Raw genomic sequence first — 24,820 nt, 5'->3', positions numbered from 1 at the left:
CCTGTGGGTAAAACTGGGGCATGTGGGGGATGCAGTGAAGCCGAGGCCTCTGGGAGCAAATGTAGGCGAAGAGCGGGGAGAGCTGCGGGGGTCTGTAGACTGGAGGTGCAGTTTAAATTGCACAGTGTAAAATTTCTTGCCTGCCGGCTGGACTCTGTTGTGTTGTTATTGATTTGCGTTTAGTGCAGCTTTAAATATAGGACTACTAGTTTGAACAGGGGGGGACATTTCATCACATTTTTTCATCTTAAAACCTTACGTATTCAATGTTTTGTTTTGGGGTTTTTTTTGGCTTTTACTTTACAGTCGCCACAGGCCACAACACACTGGATATATGAAGGAAGGATGCACAGTTTATTAAAACAACTGATGGAAGTATGAGCCTAAAATACAGATAAATAATGCATATATATTTACATAAAATCCAACTTTCACGAATACTGTTGTTGGAATAGGTGCAGAGTGGATCAAGAAATGAAGTGTCTTGCTCAAAGACACATCAGCAGTCAGGGCAGAAATTACACACTCCAACCCTCTGGTTAGGGGGAAAATTACCTTTACTCCTTGTTCACATGTGCACAAAAACCTGTTTTTAAAACGATTTCTGGACTTTTAAGATAACTTAAATGAAATGTAAACTGTAGGATCTGATGTTAGTATCAGACGGGACCACAATCACAAAGAAATTAGATGATTTTGGTGTCTCTAAAAATCTGATATTTATATAATTTTTAGAGGGCATGTGACCACAGCCAGTGTGTTTCCACAAGTGCTGAACATATTATTCTAAATACAGTGAAATAATACAGAAATATATATATAGAAAGTACAATGTTCAGAAATACTGTTGTTGGAAAAGGAACAGTGGATCAAGGGGTGAAGTGCTTTGCTTAAGGACCCATCATCACCCTGGTCAGAAATCACACTGACAACCCTCTGGTTAGGGGGAAAAGTATTTTTACTCATGACACTAATGTTTGTGTTTTAAACAAAGGTAGAGAGACTCCTGAATAGAACTCCCATGTGAGATTTGAACTTTTGAGAAAATGAACCAGATTAAACAAAAATGTATTTCAGAATGAAATGTTTTTTTTTCTGTTGTTCTATAAAAAGAACTGAAGAACTGAACCAGGACTACATCAAGACTAAAGCTGTACTAAATTTGGACTAAAGCAAGACTGAATTAGGACTGAACCAGGACTGAACCAGAAAATTCCACCAAACCAAAAAACAAAAATTCAGAATCGAATGTATTTCTATTGTTCAATAATAAAAGACATAAAAACACTGTATTTAAAAAACAACAACAATGAGACGAGGACACAGAGGACAGTAGTTTTACAATTTAATTTTAATTCAAATATTTACAACATTAATATTTACAGGCACAACTCTCCATTTTGTTTACATCGTTATGAGTTTGAAGTTGAAATGACTCCTTTGTTCCTTCATCCTGGTCTGATTCAACTTGTGTTTTTGTTGTATGAGAAAAAATCTTCAGGTTGCTGTGGTTGTGTATTCACACTGCAGAAAAAGAATAATAAAGGACAGAGCTCGAGTCGTGCAGAGAGGCAGTCTAATGAATCGTGAGTTAAAACCGGCTCCTTTAATGTTTGTGGAGCTGCAGCAGAGATCATCACCTCTCATTCTCTTTTGGACTTCACTTCTGTGAAATAAAAACAAAATATTCTGCTCTTAATCAATGTAACTTTACACAAATCCATTATTCTTTCCCTCCTCTGTCTTCTGACACCACCAAGCCTAGTTATAAGTGAGATCTGTGTGTTGCTCGCCCTCAGACTGAAGGGTTCCAGTCTCTCTCTCTCACCTCACTCTGTGTTGTGTATCACTTGCTCGCCCCTGGCTCACCCTTGGCCCTCAGACTGAAAGGTTCCAGTCTCTTTCTCTCTCACCTCTCTCACCTCTCTCTCTGTTGTGTATCACTTGCTTGTTCCTTGCTCGCCCTCCGCCCTCAGGCTGAAGGGCTCCAGTCTCTCTCCCTCTGGCAGCATGTTGTTCAGCCTGTCCAGCAGAGGCAATGTCTGGTCGATGCCCATCTGGACGCGACGGAGGATCATGGACATCTCGTTAACCTTCTGGATCTGCTCGGCATATTTAGCGTAACGCTTCTGTCGCTCCTGCATCAGACTGAATAGGGCTTCTACAGACAAATCCATCTGTGAATATACAAGAGGAAAAAGGTATAATATGGGGACTAAAACAGGACTGAACCAGGTCTAAACCACGTCTATTCAGCACATCTGTAAATACTAAACATTAGGTCTGTAGCCGATGAAAGAAATCCTTATCGGACAAAACCCGTGCTGCTGCTCGACTGGGCAACTAAAAAGGGAGTGTGGCAAAAGCTCTCAAAACTTTGTATCTCTGTGTATCTGACCAAAACTGCACTCACAACATTACACCTGCAGAGGGAGCTCATGCAAAAACTACTATTTATGCAGAAAAAAGTACAAGGGAACAAAGTATTTATATAAAGACAGGTTAAACTTGTGAATCGGGAGTTTAATCTGACTTTTTATAGATAAATACCAGACTTCAGCTCCCTCACTCACTTCTCCTTTCTGCTATTGTCCCATAGAAATCCTTAGAATCTAAATAAAAATAAAACAAACTAAATTTGAGTGTAAACACAGTAGTGTAATGTAAAGTAAACAGTGACCTCTTTGATGCGTTTGACGAGAGCATTCTGGTCAAATGCCACGGCCTCGGCACACTGATGTACATGATGCTGATACCGAACACAGAGCTGTAGAATCTGAGCTGGGTCCAAACGGTCCAGAGAGAGAGAGGAGGGGGACGTCTGACCACTAAGGACACCTGTAAGAGAGATAGGGAATACAAGTGAGAGAAAGGAAGGGAGGGAGGGAGAGAGAGAGAGACAAGAGGGTGATGTTTGACAACTGAGAACATCTGTAAGAGAGAGAGGGAATACAGGTGAGAGAGAGAGAGAGAGAGAGGAGGGCGATGTCTGACCACTGAGGACACCTGTAAGAGAGAGAGAGACAAGAGGGTGATGTTTGACAACTGAGGACACCTGTAAGAGAGAGAGGGAATACAGGTGAGAGAAAGAGAGAGCGAGAGAGAGGGTGATGTTTGACTGCTGAGGACACCTGTAAGAGAGAGTGGGAATACAGGCGAGAGTGAGAGAGAGAATGAGAAAACAGAGCTGCAGCATAAGGTTCAACATTTGTTGATATATATTTTTTTAAACAGTGAATCTCCCACAGCGTTATATAGGCCCGTGCCCTCTTTCACCTTTGACCTTTACCTTTGAGGAGTGGCTGAAATGTTGGGATCTCCTGCAGCTTTATCACATCTGGGTCATTGTGGATGTTCCTCAGACTCTGGGTTCCTGCTGCCACCACCACAATGTCGTCCATTTTGGCTCTTTGCTTCGCTGGAGACGGTACTGAAAGGAAAATAATACTGCAGATTTAATCCTCCTCTCCTCTGACCCTCTCCTCCTCTGCTTCATCTGACCCTCGCCTCTACATCCACTGCTCCCTCTGACCCTCTCTTCTGCATCCTCTACTCCTCTGATTCCTTTGACCTTCTCCTTTGCTCCATTGACCCTCTCCTCAGAATCCTCTGCTCCATCCGTTAATATATAAGTATTTTGGAAGCTCTTTACGTTAAAATTGTATATTTAACAACATTGTGATGTTATTCTGTTATTTCTTGCTGAGTTCTTACCCGCAGATCCATGGTCCAGATGTTTATGTTCCGAGTCCGTGCTTTGCTCCGCTCCCATCCTCGAAAGAATCCAATGACTGCTCCTTTTTAAAGCGAATACAACTATATGTGAGGACTGTCTATCATTTAAATAAAACCTTTTACCCAGTTTAAGCTTAAAAAGAAACGAAAATATACGACTTTTCAAATCCTAAAGCTAACCTCGGCTACATGAATGAAACCTCCTCTTATGTGCTCTAATACGGCTTTTAAACTACAAATAACACCAGGTTAAACAAAGAATAATAAATCTAGTATATTTGTAAAGTTAAACTCGACATTTAACCATAAACCATATACCATAAACTGGTATTAAATGTGATTTTTATAAAGTGCTGCATCGTCTTGTCAGAAAGAGGACCGGCTACTTCCGTAAATACGCGTCACGTGATTAGCACACCGGAAATGTTTTATTTTTCTTTCAGTTTTTCATTTTTATCCATTCTTTATTTTTATCTTCTGTTATTCACATTTTCATATTTTTAAGTAATATTAAATTTGGTATTATTTTTATAATTTATAAACCTTCCTAGATATTTGGTGATTGTGTGTAGAATTGCGTAAAAAATGTAAAACAAAGCTAAAAAACCCACAATAGACAATTTCTACCAGACCAGACCATCCCAGTATCATATTGGGATCACGAGAATGAGAAGACAGGATTTTAACATAATTCCTAAGATTCAAATTGTGCACTTCAGTTTCCAATTTTGACCTTTTTTAATTTAATTATCATTTTAGGTTTTTTTTGTTTTTTTGTTGGGTTTTTTTTGCAACTCACTGACATATTTCTGGTCCAATCCAAATATAAACACATGGGAAAAATTTCAAAAGATAATTTTCATCCTGTGTGGACTCTTCTGGGAATTTTGTCCTGTGAGATCTTGAGACACAAAATCTTGTCCCATCCATTCAATATTTAAAAATGAGTGAACTGAGGGAGTGAGTCATTTGAAAGTGTAAAGTAAGATACTTAAAGAATGAATTTAAACAAACTTCATATTTTATTTTACTTCAAGGTTTAAAGAACAGAACAAAATAGAACAGGTCAGGATCAGGACAAGGCCCGGATAATTCTGTTGTTTATGTGAAACAGCAGATAAAAAGTTCAAGGCGTTTTAAAATCTCTAGTTAATTTTTTAATAAAAGTCTAGAGTAAAACAGTTAAACATTAAAACATGACAATACAGATCATTTATAAAACTTTGAAACAGTCCTAAAATAGAATAAAACTATTATTGTATGAACATATCGAATATTATTTTTGATACAACAGTGAACAGGAAAACCACATTAGAGTAAAACTTAAGGAGACGAGGGTCGGCTTTTCACCATAACGACAACATCAGCTTAAATCGCTCAACACAAGAGCTTCTATTTTTAAACTTCTATTTGATTTTGTGTTCCGTGTTAACATTTTGAACAGGTATAGTTAGGCTTAAATGGGAGGAGCACGTTTTCTTATGGAGTTGTGGGAGATCGGTGGTGATCTGAGGCTTCGTGGTGGTGGCCTTTTTGATACTGTTGGCCATTTTGCGAGTGTTGCCCGTTGTCGTCAGAGGCAAGAAAGTACGGGCGCAGGTCAAGGGTCAGAATACGACTGAACATCCACTCGTCCAACTGCAGAGAGAGATGAACAGGAAATACAAACATCAGTACAATTTAAAACAGGAAGTACGTGGAGGTAGGACTGTATTTTTTGGGTCTGATCTAAACTCTACATTGAAGGTTTGGATGCTTACGTTACAGTAGTTCATCTTTATCCATCACCTTAAATGTCTTTGCTATTTTATCACAGGCTAATAATGTGTGTTTGTTCAGACTGTAGATACGTTACAAAGGATTCAATTCATATCTGATATAGGGCCAGATTTTTACTGTCCAAGAATCAGGAAGTACGTGTTAGCATGTTGTTAGCTTTATCGTTGTGGCAAAACTCCGCTTTGGTCTCTGAGAGTTGTGAAAAGTGCTTATAAACTCATCATGGTGAATAATTACGATGTTCTGAATGCATCAGATAAATGAGGAGTAACTTTGGACGACTGCACATTAAAATGAACTAGTTCTGTTTTTCATGTTTTTAAGACAGAAAAATCAGGTATAGCGCCTTTAAATGATCCAAAGTCTTGTGAAGGTGAGTGGATTTTAAAAACCAAGAGGAGCTTCATGGACTGCACTTGCTGGCATACACCAGTGGGGGCAGTGTTGTGTGAATCATGTGTAAACCTTATGTCGAAAGTACTTGGATGTTTTGTGAGGTTAGTTACGTCAGAGTAAACTCCGAGCAGAGCATCGGCTTTGGAGAAAAACTCCTCCTTCAGAGAAATGACGATGATCTGCAGATTCTGTCGGGACTCGTCTCGGATAAAACTCGTCACCTGGAAAGAAACATGAAATATTATGCAAGTCCAAAACCTAAACTAAGAAGGGGGAGATAAGGTTAATGCAGACTGAACTCTCCCGCAATCTGCCTATTTTATTATGGGACACATTTAACCTTATGCATCTCAAACACAAATTAAAGAGTGAGCCTGTGCATTCAGAGTCGTACCTTTCCAATGTTGGAGTTGTCCAGAGCAGCATCCACTTCATCCAGAATCAGGAACGGAGCCGAACGGTAACTGAAACAGGACACTGTCTTTAGAACAGGGCTGTTGCAGTAGTAGTCCACTAGTTAAAGGTAAAAAATTAGTAAACTACATTTTTAACCTAAAAAACTCTACAAAATTAGTATTTAAACCCAGATGATCAAATCCAGCTAATCACCAATTAAGATAAGCAAACTGGATAACAGAGTACATCACAGTGCCGGTAGAGGTGAAAACAGGAGTTGATCTGCAAATTGGGGTCTTGAAAGTAAGAGATTAAAGATTACTCAAACATGAATCACTCCAAATACTTCAGAGGCTCAATGAGAAGAAACAACTATAGCATGGTTAAAGATCTGAAAAGTTGATTCTGTAGAATGTCTGAGTTAAAAGCCGACAGAGAAAAATATAATTTATAATGGAATACAGGACCGATGTGAAGGCTTCAAGAGACAGAATATTTGTGAATAAATAAAGTGTTTTGCGTTTAAGAGTGTAGAGTCTAAACCTGTGAATGGCGAAGACGAGTGCGAGCGCCGCCAGAGCCTTCTCTCCTCCAGACAGATTATCCATGGACATGAATCTTTTACCTGGAGCCACACAGTTATAACTGATCCCTCCTAAATATGGCTCCTCCGGGTTGTCCGCACTCAGGATCGCCTTCAAGAAACGAAGAGATCTGGTTTAGACCTGGTTAAGACCTGGTTTAGTCCTGGTCCAGTCTTGGTTTAGGCCTGGTTAAGTCCCTGTTCAGTCCTGCTTTAGTCCTGGTTCAGTCCTAGTTTAGTCCTGGTCTACTCCTGGTTTAGTCCTGGTCTAGTACCTGTGCACTCTTGTTTCTACATATACGTTTGTAGACCTCGTCGACCTTCACAGACACATGTTCAAAACAATGAGTGAAGAGCTGACATCTCTGACTCTTCACTGCCTCAAACTCCAGACTGCACCTCCGCGTCACTCGGCTGCTTGCATTGAAAGCTGAAACAAGAAACATGTGTTTATTTATGAATAAAAACAATGTATTAACATGTTTTATAAGTTTCACTTTCACTTTTGATGCGCTGTCTTTGACGCTCGCAGTTTTGTGAGGGGAGGGCTGAACACGGAGAGGTCGTGTGGTGGGAGCACGGGGAGCACTGCAGAGAATTTCCTACGTAAGCTAACCCTAACATAAAACCCCCTCTTTAAAGTCCCACTGCATAACATTTATTCACATTAGAATTATAATTAGATCTGGAAGATGAACCAAAGATGGATATGTGTTGTTTTCAATTGACTGTGCTCACTGGTGCATGAGGCTAGAGCGGAGCTAGGCTAAATCTTATAGACACAGTGCTTTGAAGATTCAAAAATGTTTAAAGTTGATCACATTTGAACAGGCCCCACTGTAGGACATTTTTGTCACATTAGAACAGGGTTACAGGGATAGACCTTCCGTGATGTCATGCAGCTTCTCTTTGACCTGTCTCATCTTCTCCAGAGCTTTGAGATTTGGAGCCACTGTACGACCCAGGACCTCCTCTAGGGACAGTAATGAGTCGGTCAGATGCTCCACACAGGCCTCCACCTCCTGCTCCTCCTGCAGACACTGAAGAGGAGAGACATTTGAACTTCCTGATCACTTTCAGAAAGAGGCATCCCAGATTCATTATGTGTGGAACTCAGAGTGCATCACACGTAATGCACAGCTCCTCATTGTTTAATGCTTACAGTTACAGATTTTTTATTAGTACAGATGCATTGATTTTTGCATTTTGATACATTCAATTTTCCAAAATGTAAAACCTGAAATAATAAAGTGTGTACAGATCCCTCATCTGTACAGACCATAGATTGTAAATATAAATGGACATATCTAACCTGCTAGTCGCTGCGTTCCACATAGGAAGTGAGCATGGGCACGCTTCCAGCTCCACTGACTCTGGGTCCAATTCACTTTACATTGAAAAACTGTGGCCACTCTCTCTGTAACTGCTGCAGAGACTCTGGTAATATTGGTCCTCAATTGTTCGTATTAACCTGCTCTATGATCCTGGGGTTTTTATTTTGCTATTTTGGCAGTAAATCAAGATATGAATATTAATTACAGACAAATCAGGTGCCTTCTTTCCTAGAGGTTACAAACAGGTCTGACTGACGGCGTTGCTAAGCACCCGCTCCTTGATAAACCAGCGGTGTGGACGGGAAAGGGCATTACCTTCAACAGTCTTGCTCCAGTGACGTCACACTCACTATTTAGTCTCTGGTACAGACTCACCTGTACAGACTCACCTGTACAGACTCACCTGTACAGACTCACCTGTACAGACTCTCTGAGGCCAGAGTAGTCGATGATGATTTGAGCTTCTCTCTCGTAGATCTCCACAGTGGACAGAGTGCTCTCAGACTCTTCCTCCAGCTGAGACAGGAACAGACATATTATCACAGTATTTGAAGTGCATTTTCCTCCAAAGAGCTCATATTACCAAAGGCAAATGGCAGAGAGCGACAATATCAGCGACTATCAGCGTTCCCACACTTTTTTTGAAACCATTTTCCAGAACTTTTCCAGGAGGCCTTTTGTTACTGTTTTATACAGTTTTTATAACGAAAAGTGTTCTAAGCCTGAGGTTATACCCCAAATCCACAATTATTGCAAATAAGTCCTACACCAAGGTAAACACATTGTATTTTGTTAAGTAGAAGACCAAAATATTTTCACAATTTTCAACTCAACTTAGATGGAGAACACATGTTCATAACTCATTCACTGCATTTGAATAGTACTTTGAGTCAAGTCTTGTAGAAAGAGACACCTATATGTGACACCAAGATCCTGCCAACCAGGTAAGATGAAAGACATGTTGAGGGGTTTGGGGGTTTCCTGGACATTTGGCCTTTTTTAATTTTCATGCGTTTTCCTGTTCTCCATGTCTGGAAAACAGGCCAATTATTTTCCAGGTTTTCCAGAATTTCCAGGATGTGTGAAAACACTGACTATGGGCCTTAGGTGGGTATAATTAGTGGCTCAATGATACATTTTTTGTGCACAAAAGCAGACATCTTAAAAGTATATACACTTGATGGGGGTATGGGTAATTGTAAACTTTCCTGAGTAGTAGTATTGTAGTAGTAGTAGTGGTAGTAGTACAATTATCAGTAATTATAGTGGTACCTGTGACACGTGGCTGAGGTCTCCTGATATCAGTCTGATGGGCAGACCCTGGATCTTGCAGCTCAGGAGCAGGTTGTGTCTGAAAAGTCGTTTCTGTTCCAACTCCGACTCCAAAGTCATCACCTCCATCTGCAGCTTCACCAGCTCCCTGAGAGACCAGAGACCAGGATCTGAACCAAGACTGAACCAGAACTAAACCAGGTCTAAACCAGGTCTAAACCAGGACTGAACCAGGACTAAACCAGGTCTAAACCAGGATTAAACCAGGGTCGAAACCAGAACTAAACCAGGACTGAACCAGAACTAAACCAGGACTGAACCAGGTCTAAACCAGGACTGAACCAGGACTAAACCAGGACTAAACCAGAATTAAACCAGGGTCGAAACCAGAACTAAACCAGGACTGAACCAGAACTAAACCAGGACTGAACCAGGTCTAAACCAGGACTGAACCAGGACTAGACCTGGTCTGGACCAGGATTAAACCAGGATTGAACCAGGTCTAAACCAGGACTGAACCAGGACTGAACCAGGACTAAACCAGGTCTAAACCAGGACTAAAACAGGATTAAACCAGGGTCGCAACCAGAATTAAACCAGGATTGGACCAGGTCTATACCAGGACTGAACCAGGACTAGACCTGGTCTGGATCAGGATTAAACCAGGATTGAACCAGGACTAGACCAGGTCTGAACCAGGACTAAACCCAGTCTAAACTAGCTGTTGTACTTGTTGATCTCCTGAAGTCTCTGCAGCCTCAGGTCCAGTTCAGCTTTGGCGTTGGACTCTTGACTTTTCTTGGACAGAAGTTGGTTTTTCAGGTCCAGGACTTTGTTCTGTCCATCCTCCACTGCGGTCAGAAGATTCTCCTCATCCTGAAAACATCACACTGATATGGGCGGTGTAAACCAGGGGCTAAACCAGGGTTGTCAAAGGTATCGAAACTAGATACTAATTTTAAGCAGTTATTGATACTAAAAAAAGTTTCATTCACTGGACAGAAATGAACCTTTCCTGAAAAGCTTTAGAATGATCTTGAGCTATATTGGAACAAGTATAAGACACATACACTAGTATACACCCATGGACCACTATGGAACCTACTGGACACTGAGGGATCACACAGATATAAGGAAACATGGGAATAGAAAAGAAAGTACTACCATTTGATGTTGAAAATCACATTCTATTGTCTAAAGAAAGTGTTTTTTATTATCATCACAGTATCAGAAATGGTATCAAGTATCGAATCTACTCCTTAGTGTCGAAATTGAGTTTGAAATTTTGGTATTGTGACAACACTAGTCTACTAGTCTCCCATAATGCCTGGCATTATGGGAAAAACATACTGTGCATTCTCCTGTTGATGCAAGTTTGGTGATCCATTAGATATGTGCTAAAACGTCCCCCTAAAATCTTGGTTGAAATTGAAATAATGCACAAAATATGACAGTAAAAATTAGGGATGGGCAATATGACGATAAAAAAAAAATTGTGATCTCATCTTTTGTCTATGGTCAAATACTGTCCCTTTCCAACAGCCACTCTTCCAATTGGTCAGCCTCTGTTCTGCTCTGAGTGAGTGACAGGGGCATTTAACCAATCATAGTGAAGAGTAAACTGCAATGGAAACTGCAGAAGGCTTTAGTTACCTCTTAAATACTGTATAAAAGATACTAAGAAAATATGAATCATGATAAAATTGAAATGGTGATCTGGCTCTAAGAAAACGGTGGTATACATTTTTTGGCATGTCGCCGTCTGCTGGTTAACGTTAACTACGACAGTGAAGAATTGTTTTTTGCAGGTTTCCGACAGTTTTGTTATGAAGATGATCAATTTAAGAATTATTATTCTCAGTTTGTATATTTTCAAAATATACTGAGATATTTGGCATATTTTGATATTATACTGTTCTTTATGTGATAATATGTGTGATACTGTACCTGACTCTGATCCTCCACGACTTCCTCCTCTCTCTCCACCGTCTCAAGTAGGTGCTGCAGTTTCTTCTTCTGCTGTTGGAGTTGAGTTTGTTCATATTCAAGTTGAGCGTTCAGACGAACCACCTGACTCTCAAACTCCAGCCTGAAAGGGGCAACACACACACAGTGAGGTACTGACCCTTGTACAGTCCAGCGTTAGCATTACCTCTTCTTATCGTGCTCCGTGTGATTCTTGAGATGCTCTTGCTCGTACTCTCTGATAGTCTTCACTCCAATCTCCTCACAGAACTCAGCAAACACCTCGTCCTCCATCTGAGTGCAACATATGAACAAACTATTTCACTTCATCATGCCCCAAATGTATTCCCTTCAGTCTAGCACCCTAAATATTCACCGTGATCACTGACCATTGATAACAAGAACTAGCATGCAAACAGCACACAAGCTTGCTTCATGAACCATAGAAGGGCAAACAATTCTCATTTTGACCCTAAGAGCCCATAGAGAGTGTTACTGTAGACGTGGTGCGAAGGCGTGTTGTGAACGTGTGTTTTGGAGCGTGTTCTCTTGATGTGTGTAGAGGACCTGCTCCATCTGGTTCCTGATCCTCTTCAGCTGATGCTCTTTCTCCTCCAGATGTTCCTCCTGCATCTGGATCTCTGACTCCAGGTTTGCGAGGTCGCTCTCCAGGCGAGAGATGTCCTGAACACCACAGTACAGATAAATAACAGGTAATACTAGAATATCCAGGCTGCAATTTGCTGGACATTCTTGAACCCCCCTGTCTATACTAGTACCCCCCTCTCCCTCTGGTTTGTTCCTAACTATACTAGTATTCCCCCCAGTGTGATCACACATGTTAAACCCTGAGTGCATACAGCCTGTATTTTAGGCAGAGCTCTCCTCCTGAGCAGGTCCAGGTCTGTAGATGAATACTTGAGTCTGGTCTGAGCTCCATGACACTCGGCCTGGATCTGCTTCAGGTCAGCCTCCTTCCTGCTCAGCTTCATCAGCTCCTGAAAGAAAACACCACACAAAATGATGTTCTGCTACTGTGAGAGTTCACTGCACAAACACAACTGTAGTGTTTAGGCTTCACCGTGCTGCTTGTTAAACTCACACAGCCTCGAACACATGCTTCAAAATAACAAAAGTGGTGTCCGGTTATATTTCTACTTGGCTTTGAGTGTACCATTTTCTAACTGGGCAAGGCACTTGATGAAGGTCCAGAGAGGCCGTAACATGTGGCGTTTTAAAAAAAATCATCAGCCATGATTCAATAAAGGCTTTTCAATATTTTCTAAATCCCACAAGTGCCTCAGTCCTGTTTTAAGGTTGCCTAATCCTCAACCAGAAGAGCACCTGGTTAAACCCTTAAACCTGCACAGACATTCCAGTAACCTGGCTTTGAAGACACATGGTTTACTCTAAATCAGGGGTGGTTTAGAGTATGTTTTCACAGAGGGAGACATACTGAAAAAAATACACGGCCACAGACCAGTGGTCATTACAACAAATGTGTTTAACAAACACCTGTAACTGTGGTATTGAATTGTAATTGCCTTTTAAATTCTGTGTAGATGTAATGTCTTTTTATTAGATACTTCTTTGACCTCAGAGCTCCTCCTTGTTCAGAATGGCTCCATGTGTTGACTGTTTGTTGAATAAAGTAATCTGAATGTGATTATTGTTCTTTGGTGGTTTGTTTAAACATGTCATACTCACACTGAGTTCTTTTGCAAGTTTTTCCTTTCGTTCCTTCAGCTCCTTGACTTCAGCCTCGTCCCAGCAGCGAGCTTTACTCCTCAGGTGACTGGAGCCTCCAGAAATCACCCCCGACTTTGAAAACATGGTCCCGTCCAGAGCCACTGTCTGAGAGAAATATACAGGCTTTATTTAAATGTCTGAGAGGATGAAGTCACATATCAGGCCATTATAAACTCTCCATAGTTTAACCTGAGCTGGAGACAGGTCAGTACTCACAGGTGGAGTTTCATGTGCAACTGTCAGACTGCAGATGTACTGACCTGGTTTATGGGTAATATCTCTTTAATTACTGGGCCTATTCACATGAAACAAAAACTGGTTCAATGCCTTGAGCTTGAAGTTATTTAAACATCCAGCCACAACTGTTGCCAGTTGAAAGGACATTATATCATAAGTGTAATATGAAAAGTTTTGTGGAGCCAACTGAAAACAGTAATTCTCCATAGCATTATACAGCCTTCTGAGCTCCATTTGAAACTGTGACATTAAAACTCCAGATTGCAGTGAATACTGTGTATATGAAAAACAGTATATAAATGTGATGAACCTTGTGTCTCTCACGTCGGTCAAAAGCCAGCACTCTAGCCTCTTTGATGGTCTCACAAACCAGGGTATTCTCACAAACGAACTGCACCACCCTCCGCAGCTGTGGAGCGATGGCAGTGGAGCTCACCTGAGGAGGAGTTTAATACAAATACTTTTGAAAGAGGGGGTATTAAACTTCTATGAGGTATTAATTGCTAAAACATATAACTGAATGTATAATATGTTTAAGTCCCTCCTCACTCCCCTTTTGGTCATGTGTTCTGAGCTCACCTGAACAACGTCCACGGCCATTTTGGCTCCAGACAGCTCCCTCAGACGCTCGTTCAGAGGGTGTACCTAAACAAACAAAAGGTAATGTCTGTATTTACTGTATATAAGGGAAAAATGCAGTAATAGTCACATAAAAATACAGTTCTTAACATAGAGCTCTGAAGTTAATTAAAGCTTTGGTGTCCGAGTTGATTAGTGTAATACTTTTCCCCAAAAAAGTATATCCTAAAAGCAGCAAATGGGATAAAATCAGACTGCCCTGTTCTGTCTGTATCTAATATTAATGTTATATGAATATCTCTCTTCTAAACTTACGTCGAGGTAGTCGATGGGCAGAAATGTCTCTGGCTCACAGCGCTCCTCTTTGATAAACTGGATGCAGTCTCGGGCCACGCGCTCGGAGCTCACCACGATGGCGTTCAGGAAGCAGCTGAACACTTTAGTCACGGCCAGCTGATATTTCTTATGGATGGGACTGACAAGGTCCGACAGGCGCCCGTACTGAGGGAGAGAATGAAGCTATGTCCAATTCCCTATATTTGATTTTTTTTTTAATTCTCACTGTGTTGTTCTTTATTTTTATTTTGTATTATTTTGTTGATTTGTTAAATTAGCATACATATTTCAATTACAATGCAATCACAGCAAAACCTGAGAGTCTATTAACTGTCTCATTCCGATTTCTGATTGGATAATGACTTGGGCACAACACAACATGCAACTTTTCCATGTCAAATTATTTTGTGACTGTGAATAAATCTCTCTCTCTCACAGGTCACACTTCTTCTCCCTTTCCTCCAAAGCACAGTATCAGGGCACACACACACTCTCTCTCTGTCTTCCTCCCTCTCTCCTTTGTGTTCTCTCTCTCCACTCCACACTACAGTATCAGAGCACTTTGTAGTCTCTCCAGGACCTCTCTCCTCCTATCTCCCCCTCTCTCTTCTCAGATCCCTCCCTCTGTGCCCTCTGTATACTCTGTACCCCTCTCTTCCCTCCATACTACAGTATCTGGGCAGAGTGCAGTCTCTCCAGGACTTGCTTCCTCTCCCTGTCTCCTCTTTCTTTCCTCCATATCTGGGCAGTCTCTGCAGTCTATCCAGGACTCTCCCTCTCTGTGCCCTCTTTCTGGCCCTTCCTTCCCTCTCTCCTCCATATCCTCCATATCCCAGTGCCCTCCCTACGCCCTCTCTCTCGCTCTCTCTCCTCTGTGCCAAACTCTGCCGTCTCTTTAGGACCTCCTTCCACTCCCTCTCCTTCTGTGCCCTCTATGATCCCTCCATACCACAGTATCTGGGCACAGCCTCTGAAGTCTCTCCAGGACCTCCTTCCTCTGACTTTGGCGTTTGTTTTCATGTGTCTCCAGTCGAGCGTTGCCCAGTTCCTGCAGCACCGCCCCCAGCTCCGTCTGCACCTGCTCTGCTCTGGCTCTGCTCGTCTGCAACTGCAAGCTCAGAGACTGCTCCTGCTCCTGGAGGGCATCGATGGAGGATCTGAGGAGAGGACAGAGGGGGAGAGAAGAGAGAGGAGAGGAGAGGGAAGGAGAGAGGGGGGAGACAGGAGGAAAGGAGGGGAGAGAAGAGAGAGGAGCAGAGAGAAGGTGAGAGGAGAGAGGGAAGAGAGAGGAGAAGAGAGTAAGGAGGGAGGAGGAGAGAGAAAAGACGGGAGGAGCAGGAGGGAGGAGGAGGGTAGAGGAGGAGGGTTAAACATAAAACTCAGGTGAATGTGAAGTTTATGTTCATCCTCTGACACATCCTTAAATTAGAGGCACAAATGTAGTCTTTTCATTTTTTAAAAATTTCTTTTCTTAAACACTCTCCTACACTCTTTTAGCATCTGTGGCTTGATTTTCTGCTCCTCTCTACTTTATCACGGCCTATGTACCAGCCAAACATGCACCTTTCCACCTCATGTCGCCTATTTGACCACCATATGTACTTAGGAGTCAAACATTTTGTCTTGAGAGACTAAAGAACACAGCAGCTCTGCACTTAATACTGGCCCAAAGCAACAACAGAGTGAGGGAAGCCAAGAATCCAAATTGTACTAATGAGACACACCTGCAGGTGGCGGTATACTCCTCTAGTTTCTGGGCTCGGCACATCACATCCTCTAGCTGAGTTTGATAGTTCCTGATCCCAGCCTGAAAACAGCAGAAAAGACAGTTTACCTTTGACTGTAACGTGTGTAACTGTCTATAAATGTTATGACTTATAGACAGATTTTCCTGGTGACCTTTGACCTGGATCTCCTTGCGTCTGTGCTGGTCTAAACTCAGTCTCTCGTTGTATATTTACATGTGAATGTATAGTGTGCCTGTCAATGATACGACTTCCTGGTGACCTCTGACCTGGACCTCCTTGTGCCTGCGCTGGTCTAAACTCAGTCTCTCGTGGTCAGCCTCGATGTCCCAGTGCAGTTTATCGGCCTGTTGGTTTAACACTGCACTCTGACGCCGGGACAGATCCTTCAGCTCCTGGTAACGCTCCAACTGAACAGACACAGACAGACTTTTATGCATGAACTTTCTAATGATCACATCAGGCTGAGTTATAGGTCAGTCTCACGTCATTCAAATATAGGCTAGGTGGGTGAAGAGTCTTGCCCAATGGCACAACTACAGCTCACATTGGTTTAAGCTAGGAATGAACCACTAACCCTCAGGTTGGTGGGCGACTGGCCTAACCACTGAGCCACTTCTGCACCTAAATTAGCAAATGGCAAAGGCTCACCCTGGAGTTTAGATCCGTACAAACATGACCTTAAATGTGATTCTTGTATGAGTTTGTCAGTTCAGATTTCCGTCTTTTGTTTTCTTCTCCTAGTCACGTAGTGGTAGTTTGAAATTATCCAGATGATTCTAGTGAAGGTGTATGGAGTTTAAAAACACAGCAGAGCATTTCTTGTATTATGATATGACATCACAGGGTGTGAGAAGTTTGAGAGAAGAACTTAACAAACAACAACTCCAGGTCTATCTGTGATGCAGAAACATTAGAATATAAATCAGAAATTAGCATAAGGAACCTTTAAAATGTGAACTTTGAACAGAATCATATTATTAAAATCGCAAATTTAATCACTGACATAATGCCTCTCAGAAAAATTGCAAACAGATATTTTTTCCCAAATTGTAGGAATCCTCATGTATGTCGTTATCTGACCTGGCCCTGGTTCAGTTCTATGTCCCTGGACATCTGCTGTCTCTTGGCCTCTCGGTCATAGCTCCTCCAGGCCTCCTCCAGCTCCTCCACCTCCTGCCTCCCCTGTCTCAGCTCCTGTTTCTTTAACTCCAACTGCTCCTCTGCTCTCCTCAGTGCCACCTGCGTCTCCTCCACCTTCTTTTTATGGTGAGACGAGTTCACTTTGGCCTTTATGTACTGAGACTGGCACTGGGACAGCACTTGCTCCTGAGCTCTACCAAAGAAACAGGACTGTCAGGATAATCACTTGTCATTCCATATATGAAGTTGGAAAAATGTTTTTGCTCAATATTTACTGTGTGGACTTTTTCTTCAATCTACTGGGAAATCTTTGGTTATTTTTTGTCTATATGATCAGATTTAAGCCATAAAAGTTTGAATAAATCATTTCTCTGACTCATTACAGATCCAAACTAACGACTCAAGTGTTTCATTCTGCTGTTTACTTATTGCAGCTCATGATTTTTTTTAACAATATTGTAGATTTAGAATAGTTTTTGTGGTTTACATTTGCTTTTGAGTTTTTGTGTTAGTGGCATAAATAAGTTTCATTAGTATAATTTACCATCTATATTTACTTCAGCAATAAAGCAACCTTTAAAATTTGGCAGGCCTACAAACAAACCCTTTGGTTTTTGCTCTGGGTTTTCTGCAGCTCGAGCCTTAGCATGCACATTTACAGCAGCTTCAGGAGGTTTTCGGGGATAGGGGGTAGGTGAGAATCGGACTTTTCAGAGCAAAGACAGCTTTCAACCACTGTAAATACAAGTCTGCCAGTAACCTAATGATGAGGGAACACCATCATTGATACTTTGCAGTAAGCAGCACATTTTCAGGAGGATGTGATTAATCTGAGCATTCATGGTCCTGTTTAGGAGTTTGATTTTACACAAAAAGATGAGAGTGACTCACTGAAAAACCGCCAGCTAGCTTGTGACTGTAATGTTATTTGAGAGGGACTTGCTTAACAGCAAAAATCAGGTCACCTGTTGTAGTTCCAAATAAATCAGCTCTTTCTAATCAGATTTAGTTAAAATAAAGATCAGATTTAAGTCTAACAGAACTTCTGACAGAGCAGTGCCTTCAGTTAGCATCAGACCCGCAAGGAAAGTTGATGATATGACCTGCAAAGGCTCAATAACATGGCAAAACAACTCTTAAAAGTGAATAATTTAGATATAATTTTCTTTTTGCACGTTAGTGGAGATAGTACTATAGATCTTACTCTTTTTGAACAAATATGAAACACTGGGTAGATCAAATTCACAAGGTCAAAACCAAAAAGTACAAAATAACAGTTGTAATCTAATATAATCCTTGTCAGACCGTATGCTCTTGTTGAGGAGCTGTGTGTCTCTCTGCAGTCGTCCGTGCTCTCTCCTCTGGGCTTTCATCTTCTGCTCACATTCACCCAACTGTAGGATCGGAATCGGTTAGAATTTTATTGATAGAACTCTTATTGATACTGCTGATCAATCCCTGCTCACCTGGCTCTGCTTTACCGACACCACCTGCTGTTTGAGCCTCACAGCTTCATTCAGAGAGTTTATGCTCCTCTCACTGTGGAACAGACGAGTCAGAGTGAGCTGAAGACGCTGCTCATTTAACTCGTCCAACAGAGACTGGTACCTCTCCGCCTGCAAACAGAAGACATATACAACCCATCATCAGCCGTTAAAAACAAAACATATTCTACATATATGGATCCTCAGCACTGATCCATCCTTCGGCTTCTGTGGGTTAAACCTGCATTTGACCCATCCTTCATTGTCTCTGGGTTAAACCTCAATTTGACCCATCCTTCAGGTACTCTGGGTTAAACGTGTCAGGAGCAGTGGGACTCATCTCCAGATCTTGAGCTAGTCTTGGTAAGAACTACCTTGGCTGGAGCATTTAACCTGTTGTGCATGCTTTGGGTTGATGGGGGAAACTGGAGAAAACCCACCCAAACAAAGAGAGAACATGCAAACACCACACAGACACAGTATAAACTTTCAGAAGAGGCAAATGACTTTATTTACTTCTTAAAGGCAATAGAAAAATAGACAACATGCCATATCGCTCACAACTATAATCAGTATTGCATACAGGATGCACACATGCTACAGTCCCTCAACACATCCATCCATCCATCCATTTCTTTCTTTCATATTCGGGGTCGGGTCACGGGGGCAGCAGTCTAAGCACGGACTCCCAGACTTCCCTCACCCCAGACACGTCCTCCAGCTCCTCTGGTGGGACCCCAAGTCATTCCCAGGCCAGCTGAGAGACATAGTCCCTCCAGCATGTCCTAGGTCTTGCCTGGGGTTTCCTCCTGGTGGGACATGCCCGGATCACCTCCCTAGGGAGGCATCCAGCAGGCATCGTGACCAGATGCTTGAGCCACCTCAGCTGGCTCCTCTCAACGTGGAGGAGCTGCGGCTCTACTCCGAGCACCTCTGGTGTGACCGTGCTCCTCACCCTATCTCTAAGGGAGCGTCCAGAGACTCTGCGGCCGCTTGTATACATGATCTTGTTCTTTTGGTCATTACCAAAAGCTCATGACGATAGGTGAGGGTAGGAAGGTAGATTGACGAGTAAATCGAGAGCTTTGCCTTTCGACTCAGCTCGTTCTTTACCACAACAGTCCGATACGGCAACCGCATCACTGCAGGCGCTGCACTGATCCACCTTTCAATCCCATGGTCCATCCTTCCCTCATTCCTAAACAAGACTCCAAGATACTTGACCTCATCCACTTGAGGCATGGAGTCACCACCCAGAGAACCATAGCCTAGGATTTGGTGGAGCAGATTCTCACCCCAGCTGCTTCACACTCGACTGCAAACCTCCCAAGTACCTGCTGCATGTCCTGGCTCAATGAAGCCATTAGGACAACATCATCTGCAAACAGCAGAGATGAGATTGTGTGTTCCCGAACTGGACCCCCTCCAGCCTCTGGCTGCACCTAAAAATTCTGTCCATAAATACAATGAACAGAACCAGTGACAAAGGGCAGGCCTGGTGGAGTCCAACATGCACTGGCAACAGGTCTGATTTACTGCTGGCAATGAGAGCATAGCTCCTACTCCGATCATAAAGGGACCAGGCAGCCCTCAGCAAGGGCTGCCTGGTCCCTGTCCCAAAGCACCCACAAAGAACACGACAGCCCCCAACAACATAGCTCTCAGGATCATTCAGGTGCTCAAAGCCTTCCCCCACATCAACGTGACAGTTCAAGGAGGGGCCCACAGCACGTGAACATTTAACATCAGTTCATATCAACTTCATTTATATCTTTATTTATCTGGCATGACTATATTCTCCTGCTCTTTTTGTACTCAATGCTGCAATACTGAAATTCCTCCATTGTTGGATGAATAAAGTCCTCACCTCGAGCTTCTCCTGAGAAACCTGCTTCCTCTCCACCACAGCAGACTTCTTCTTGTTGAAGTGGAACTGTGTGTCCTCTTTAGCGCGGAGCATGGCTGCCTTCTTCTGCTCGTACTCTGAGGACAGCTCTCTGGACTGGCTGATACTCTCAAACATCTTAGTCCTCTCCTTAGGGTCCTTCAGAGCAATCGACTCCACCGTGCCCTGCTCCACACAACACACACACATCACTGTCAAAAGTATTGAAAATCAGATGGGTTAGGTTACACCCTCCTTCCCTGCATGTCAGATGCCCTCCCCTGTCTCCATGAGGTCTTATTCTGTATATATATATATATAATTACAAAAAACAAACGTTTTGTTTTGTTGCAGCAACAGCTAAAAAAACAAAGGGAACTACATAGACCATGAGCCTTTGCCCCATTTCAATGCAAACAATATGAAGAAATAACTATTATGGGGAACTTTTCAAATTCATTCTTTGGTCTGTGACAGTAATACGGCACCAAAGGCTTGTCAAGGATTTTTAAAAGGAACAAGGAGCATTTCTTTAATTCTGTTAGCATCTCCACAATATCACAATAAATAACGTACTGTCAAATGAACATCATGACTAGGGATACACAGATTCAGGTTTTTCTAATGATTGATACTTTTGAAAATATTATTTATGTCCTTTAAATACAAAGAAATAGAATAGCATAGAAAATATATCCAAATGTGTTTTGTAACTTTTTTTTACCATTTAAAGCAGGCATGCTCAAACTGTGGCCTGGGGCCAAATGTGGCCCTCAGACCAATTTTTCTTGGCCCTCAAGCTTCCAGGTGAATTGGCCAATATTACTTTAAACAGTACTTTTTACTGTACATTTCTGAAAATCTACTTTAACAAGCCCATATCAAATATTTAATGTGTCCCATTGATGCTGTAAGCATGAATAAAGGTCTAGTGGTTCAGTCTAATAATAACGATTTGAAGTCTCTAGTCCTCAATTGGCCCTTAGCTTTGTCTGTTTTTATATGTGGCCCTTAATGAGAAAAGTTTGGACAACCCTGATTTAAAGTAACTACACAACAACTTTCACAAATACAGGTTCAGTATCTTGGGAGTGATTTCCGATCCATAAAACCTTTGGATATCGGTGCTGATATCCGATACAGTATCATATGGATGCATCTCTAATTGTGACAAAATCATTCCGTAAGATTTGCATATGGTTACATTCATACCATCTAATAAAGTGTGACATTAAAAAAAAACAAAAAACACAAACCTGGAAGACGAGGCAGTTCTGTGCTTTGGCGATGATGCCGATCTCCTCCAGCTGTCTCAGGTACTGGCTTAGATTCACCTGGACCTCATTTACCCGGTACTCTGACGAATCACCTGCAAATGAGATATTACAGCGGCTGTGGTCACATACACACCAAAATCTGACCTTTAAATCAGTCTTATTGTGCTTGTGTATGTTCTATAGTTATAATCTACGACACCTGTGGAACATTATGTTATAATTTGTACATTTTAAATCACAATATTCATCTAAAAAGAAACAATTCCACTGACTTCCGCATTAGAAAACATCACCGCAAACGTGATCACAACAAAGCACAGCATTTTGTCAGCCCCGCCTATAGATAGTTGCAGATCACACTAGCGAGCAGCCGATTCTTTTTCATTTGTACCAAAAGTAAGATTCTGTACAAGGCTCCACCCATAGGCCTACATCACAGAGGGAACTACATAGACCATGATGATACATCATCCATGCACGCTGATTGTGTTGTGATAGTGCTCTGAAGGGAGATTGACTTCACACGGGGAGCAAAGAGAGAGGCGACTTAAGAAACGTGTAAATGTTTTTAGCAAATATAGTGATGTCAAAACAATTAAAGGTAACATGGTGATTTAAATATGTTATGTGTTAGCAATTAACACCTCATAGAATTAAAATACCCCCTCTTTAAGCTCGTCTTGATCAGGACCACGTTGGTTGGAGGATTTTGCCTTTTGTGCATGTTCTGAGTTACTGACCAGTGATACTGCGGCTGAACTGTGTCTCCTCCTCTTCATCATTGCAGTACGTCAGACAGACTGTGGCAGAGCGTGACACGGGTTGACCGACGTGCGCTCCGTGGATAAGGTCCCTGAGGTGCTTCACTCTCAGGGACGATGAGCGCTCCCCTGTGGCAAAGCTGATAGCGTCCATCACATTCGACTTACCTGAAAATGAGATATGATGATGAGACAAATAATCTTAAATCAGATCTATTCCGCAAAATTGACTTTTCATATCTTTAATCATGATATAGCTGTTTCCTCTCACCATTTACTCACCTGAAGTTGTATTTAGAGTGATTTGTGCATGTTTGTGTAATCTTTAATCACTTATTTTCAAGACGCCGTTTTGCCGATCAACTCCCCTCTTTTCAACTCCACCGGTAGATGTCTACCATAACTTGAAAACTGCCACCACATGACATCACTAGGTGGAGCATTTTGAGCTTTGGAGATGTAGATAGATATTAATTTATATTAATAAAAGGTTACTCAAGTGTATGAATGAAATAAAACACAAATCCAGGTATGTTTTTGAGGGGGTAACAACTTTCTAACATGACTTAAACCTCACAGGAGTTAGTTTTGTGCAATATAGGACCTTTAAAAACTTAGCTAATACACTAATATGATATATTCCCCTCTGGACTATTGGCGGAGATCAGACTGGTCAAAAACAGGGAAACCTGGGACATTTCTTATATAAAACAAGGACAAATCTGCTGGGACAGGGGACACAGGGCTCAAAACTGGGACTGTAATGGGTCAATAAGGACGTGTGGTCATCCTAGATGTGTCTAAAAAAAAACACTTTAAAGCCCTTTAAAATCCGTTGATGGCAGAGGAGATGGCCATGTCCTTGAACTGAAACCAGCGCCATTTTAAACCTTGATAAAACAAAACTTTACCGAATAAATTTCATATTAACTAGTTGTTTTGAACAGTTTGCGATTTAATTAACGTTCAGGATGGAAAGAAAACTTCAAACAACACTTATTAGAATAAAAGAATATGTTTACTAATCATAAAAGTGGAGAAATTAGTTGCTTTTATAATAACACATTAACACAGTGGTTCTGCTGTGTTAGCTGCACTGAACTGGAGATAAGCTAGGTTTACTTATGTTCACAAATACACTTGACAGTAATTGCATTATAAAACCATCTATTTAATTCTGTAGTGAAATTTGATGTGATTACGGTACAGAGATGTTTTAAAGCACTTTACATGTCGTTTAGTGACAGAGGAGACGGAGGAGTTGTCTTTGACCTGAGACCAGCGCCATTTTAATCCCTCATCAAACTGATCTTTAACGTTTACCGGATCCGTTTGTCCCGATGATGCAGCTGAAGCGGAGGAAAGGCCCGATGATCTGCTTCCCTCTCCACGATTTAAAGTTTTCCACGTCGATCTGTTTGAGATAGCTCATTTTAAGTCTCTTTTAGAGCCAAAATCTGGGGAAAAGTGATGGAGCCGAAAAGTCACGAGGAGCAGGTCCGAGAAGAGGCGGGAAAAGCATAAAAGGATTAAAATAGGCAATAAATAAATGTCGGATCAGTGCTCAAACATATCTAATTTAATATTAAACCACTTAATTTAACTAAATAAGGGCAATATGTATGTATGTATTTAGTACATTTCAAGCAGCAGATTTTCATTTTCCCTTAGTATTTCCTGAAGTATCTATAAACCCTTAGGACCGTCACCTTTGTGTTTGTATTTAAAAGTGCCAGCAGAGGGCAGTGCTGACACACTCATGATTAGACAGTCGACAATGAGAAGAGTCCAGGGAAAAACTAGGAGCACGGTTCATAGAAGGAGAACAACTCTGAGGGAACAACAAGGACTGGTTAAGACTTGGTTAAGACCTGGTTTAAACCTGGGTTAGACCTTGTTTAGACCTGGTTTGGTTCTGAGTTAATATAGTATTTGTCAGCTACTGAGTCCATGTCATTTCCAGCTCATGTATTTATGTTTCTAGTGTTTTGAATGGACTCTCAAACCTCCTTTGAAGGAGGTCTTCAGGTGGATCTTGGATACTCGGTCTGGATACACCAGACACTTCACCAGTGTGTCCATCCATCTGTACGTCTGAAACATACACATCCCAAAAACACATCACAGTGCCACAAAACCTGCCTGTAGATGTCTTGGTTGAGAT

The 24,820-nt window shown here is 41.7% G+C and overlaps 2 protein-coding genes across 3 annotated transcripts; both read right to left on the bottom strand.

Annotated features, from left to right (window-relative positions):
* Positions 1–1,328: 1,328 nt before the first annotated feature.
* borcs5 (BLOC-1 related complex subunit 5) lies at positions 1,329–4,146 on the bottom strand. 2 transcript variants are annotated; one of them, XM_033968004.2, is made up of 5 exons: positions 3,715–4,146; positions 3,290–3,430; positions 2,681–2,838; positions 1,923–2,177; positions 1,329–1,666 (listed from the first exon to the last, which is right to left on the bottom strand). In XM_033968004.2, exons 1-4 carry the CDS (start codon positions 3,770–3,772, stop codon positions 1,941–1,943), a joined length of 594 nt encoding a protein of 197 aa, XP_033823895.1. In that variant the 5' UTR covers positions 3,773–4,146; the 3' UTR covers positions 1,329–1,666; positions 1,923–1,940. The 2 variants fall into 2 exon arrangements, with proteins under 2 accessions (XP_033823895.1, XP_055078418.1); XM_055222443.1 differs by having other exon boundaries at positions 1,390–1,666; positions 1,914–2,177; positions 3,715–4,118.
* A 1,068-nt stretch (positions 4,147–5,214) lies between these two features.
* smc1b (structural maintenance of chromosomes 1B) lies at positions 5,215–24,088 on the bottom strand. The gene is made up of 27 exons (XM_033968356.1): positions 23,980–24,088; positions 22,636–22,824; positions 21,875–21,987; positions 20,601–20,804; positions 18,716–18,865; positions 18,555–18,643; positions 17,190–17,442; positions 16,376–16,516; positions 16,086–16,168; positions 15,311–15,518; positions 14,341–14,526; positions 14,026–14,091; positions 13,757–13,882; positions 13,168–13,314; positions 12,321–12,458; positions 12,028–12,144; positions 11,648–11,754; positions 11,443–11,584; positions 10,226–10,371; positions 9,496–9,643; positions 8,641–8,739; positions 7,773–7,929; positions 7,165–7,319; positions 6,850–7,001; positions 6,305–6,374; positions 6,021–6,131; positions 5,215–5,373 (listed from the first exon to the last, which is right to left on the bottom strand). Exons 1-27 carry the CDS (start codon positions 24,086–24,088, stop codon positions 5,215–5,217), a joined length of 3,765 nt encoding a protein of 1,254 aa, XP_033824247.1.
* Between the last annotated feature and the right edge of the window lie 732 nt (positions 24,089–24,820).

This window comes from Periophthalmus magnuspinnatus, chromosome 6, assembly GCF_009829125.3.
Source record: "Periophthalmus magnuspinnatus isolate fPerMag1 chromosome 6, fPerMag1.2.pri, whole genome shotgun sequence".
NCBI classification, from domain to species: Eukaryota; Metazoa; Chordata; class Actinopteri; order Gobiiformes; family Gobiidae; genus Periophthalmus; species Periophthalmus magnuspinnatus.
Note: the sequence above shows the minus strand (reverse complement) of the source record. Positions and strands in the feature narration are given on the sequence as shown.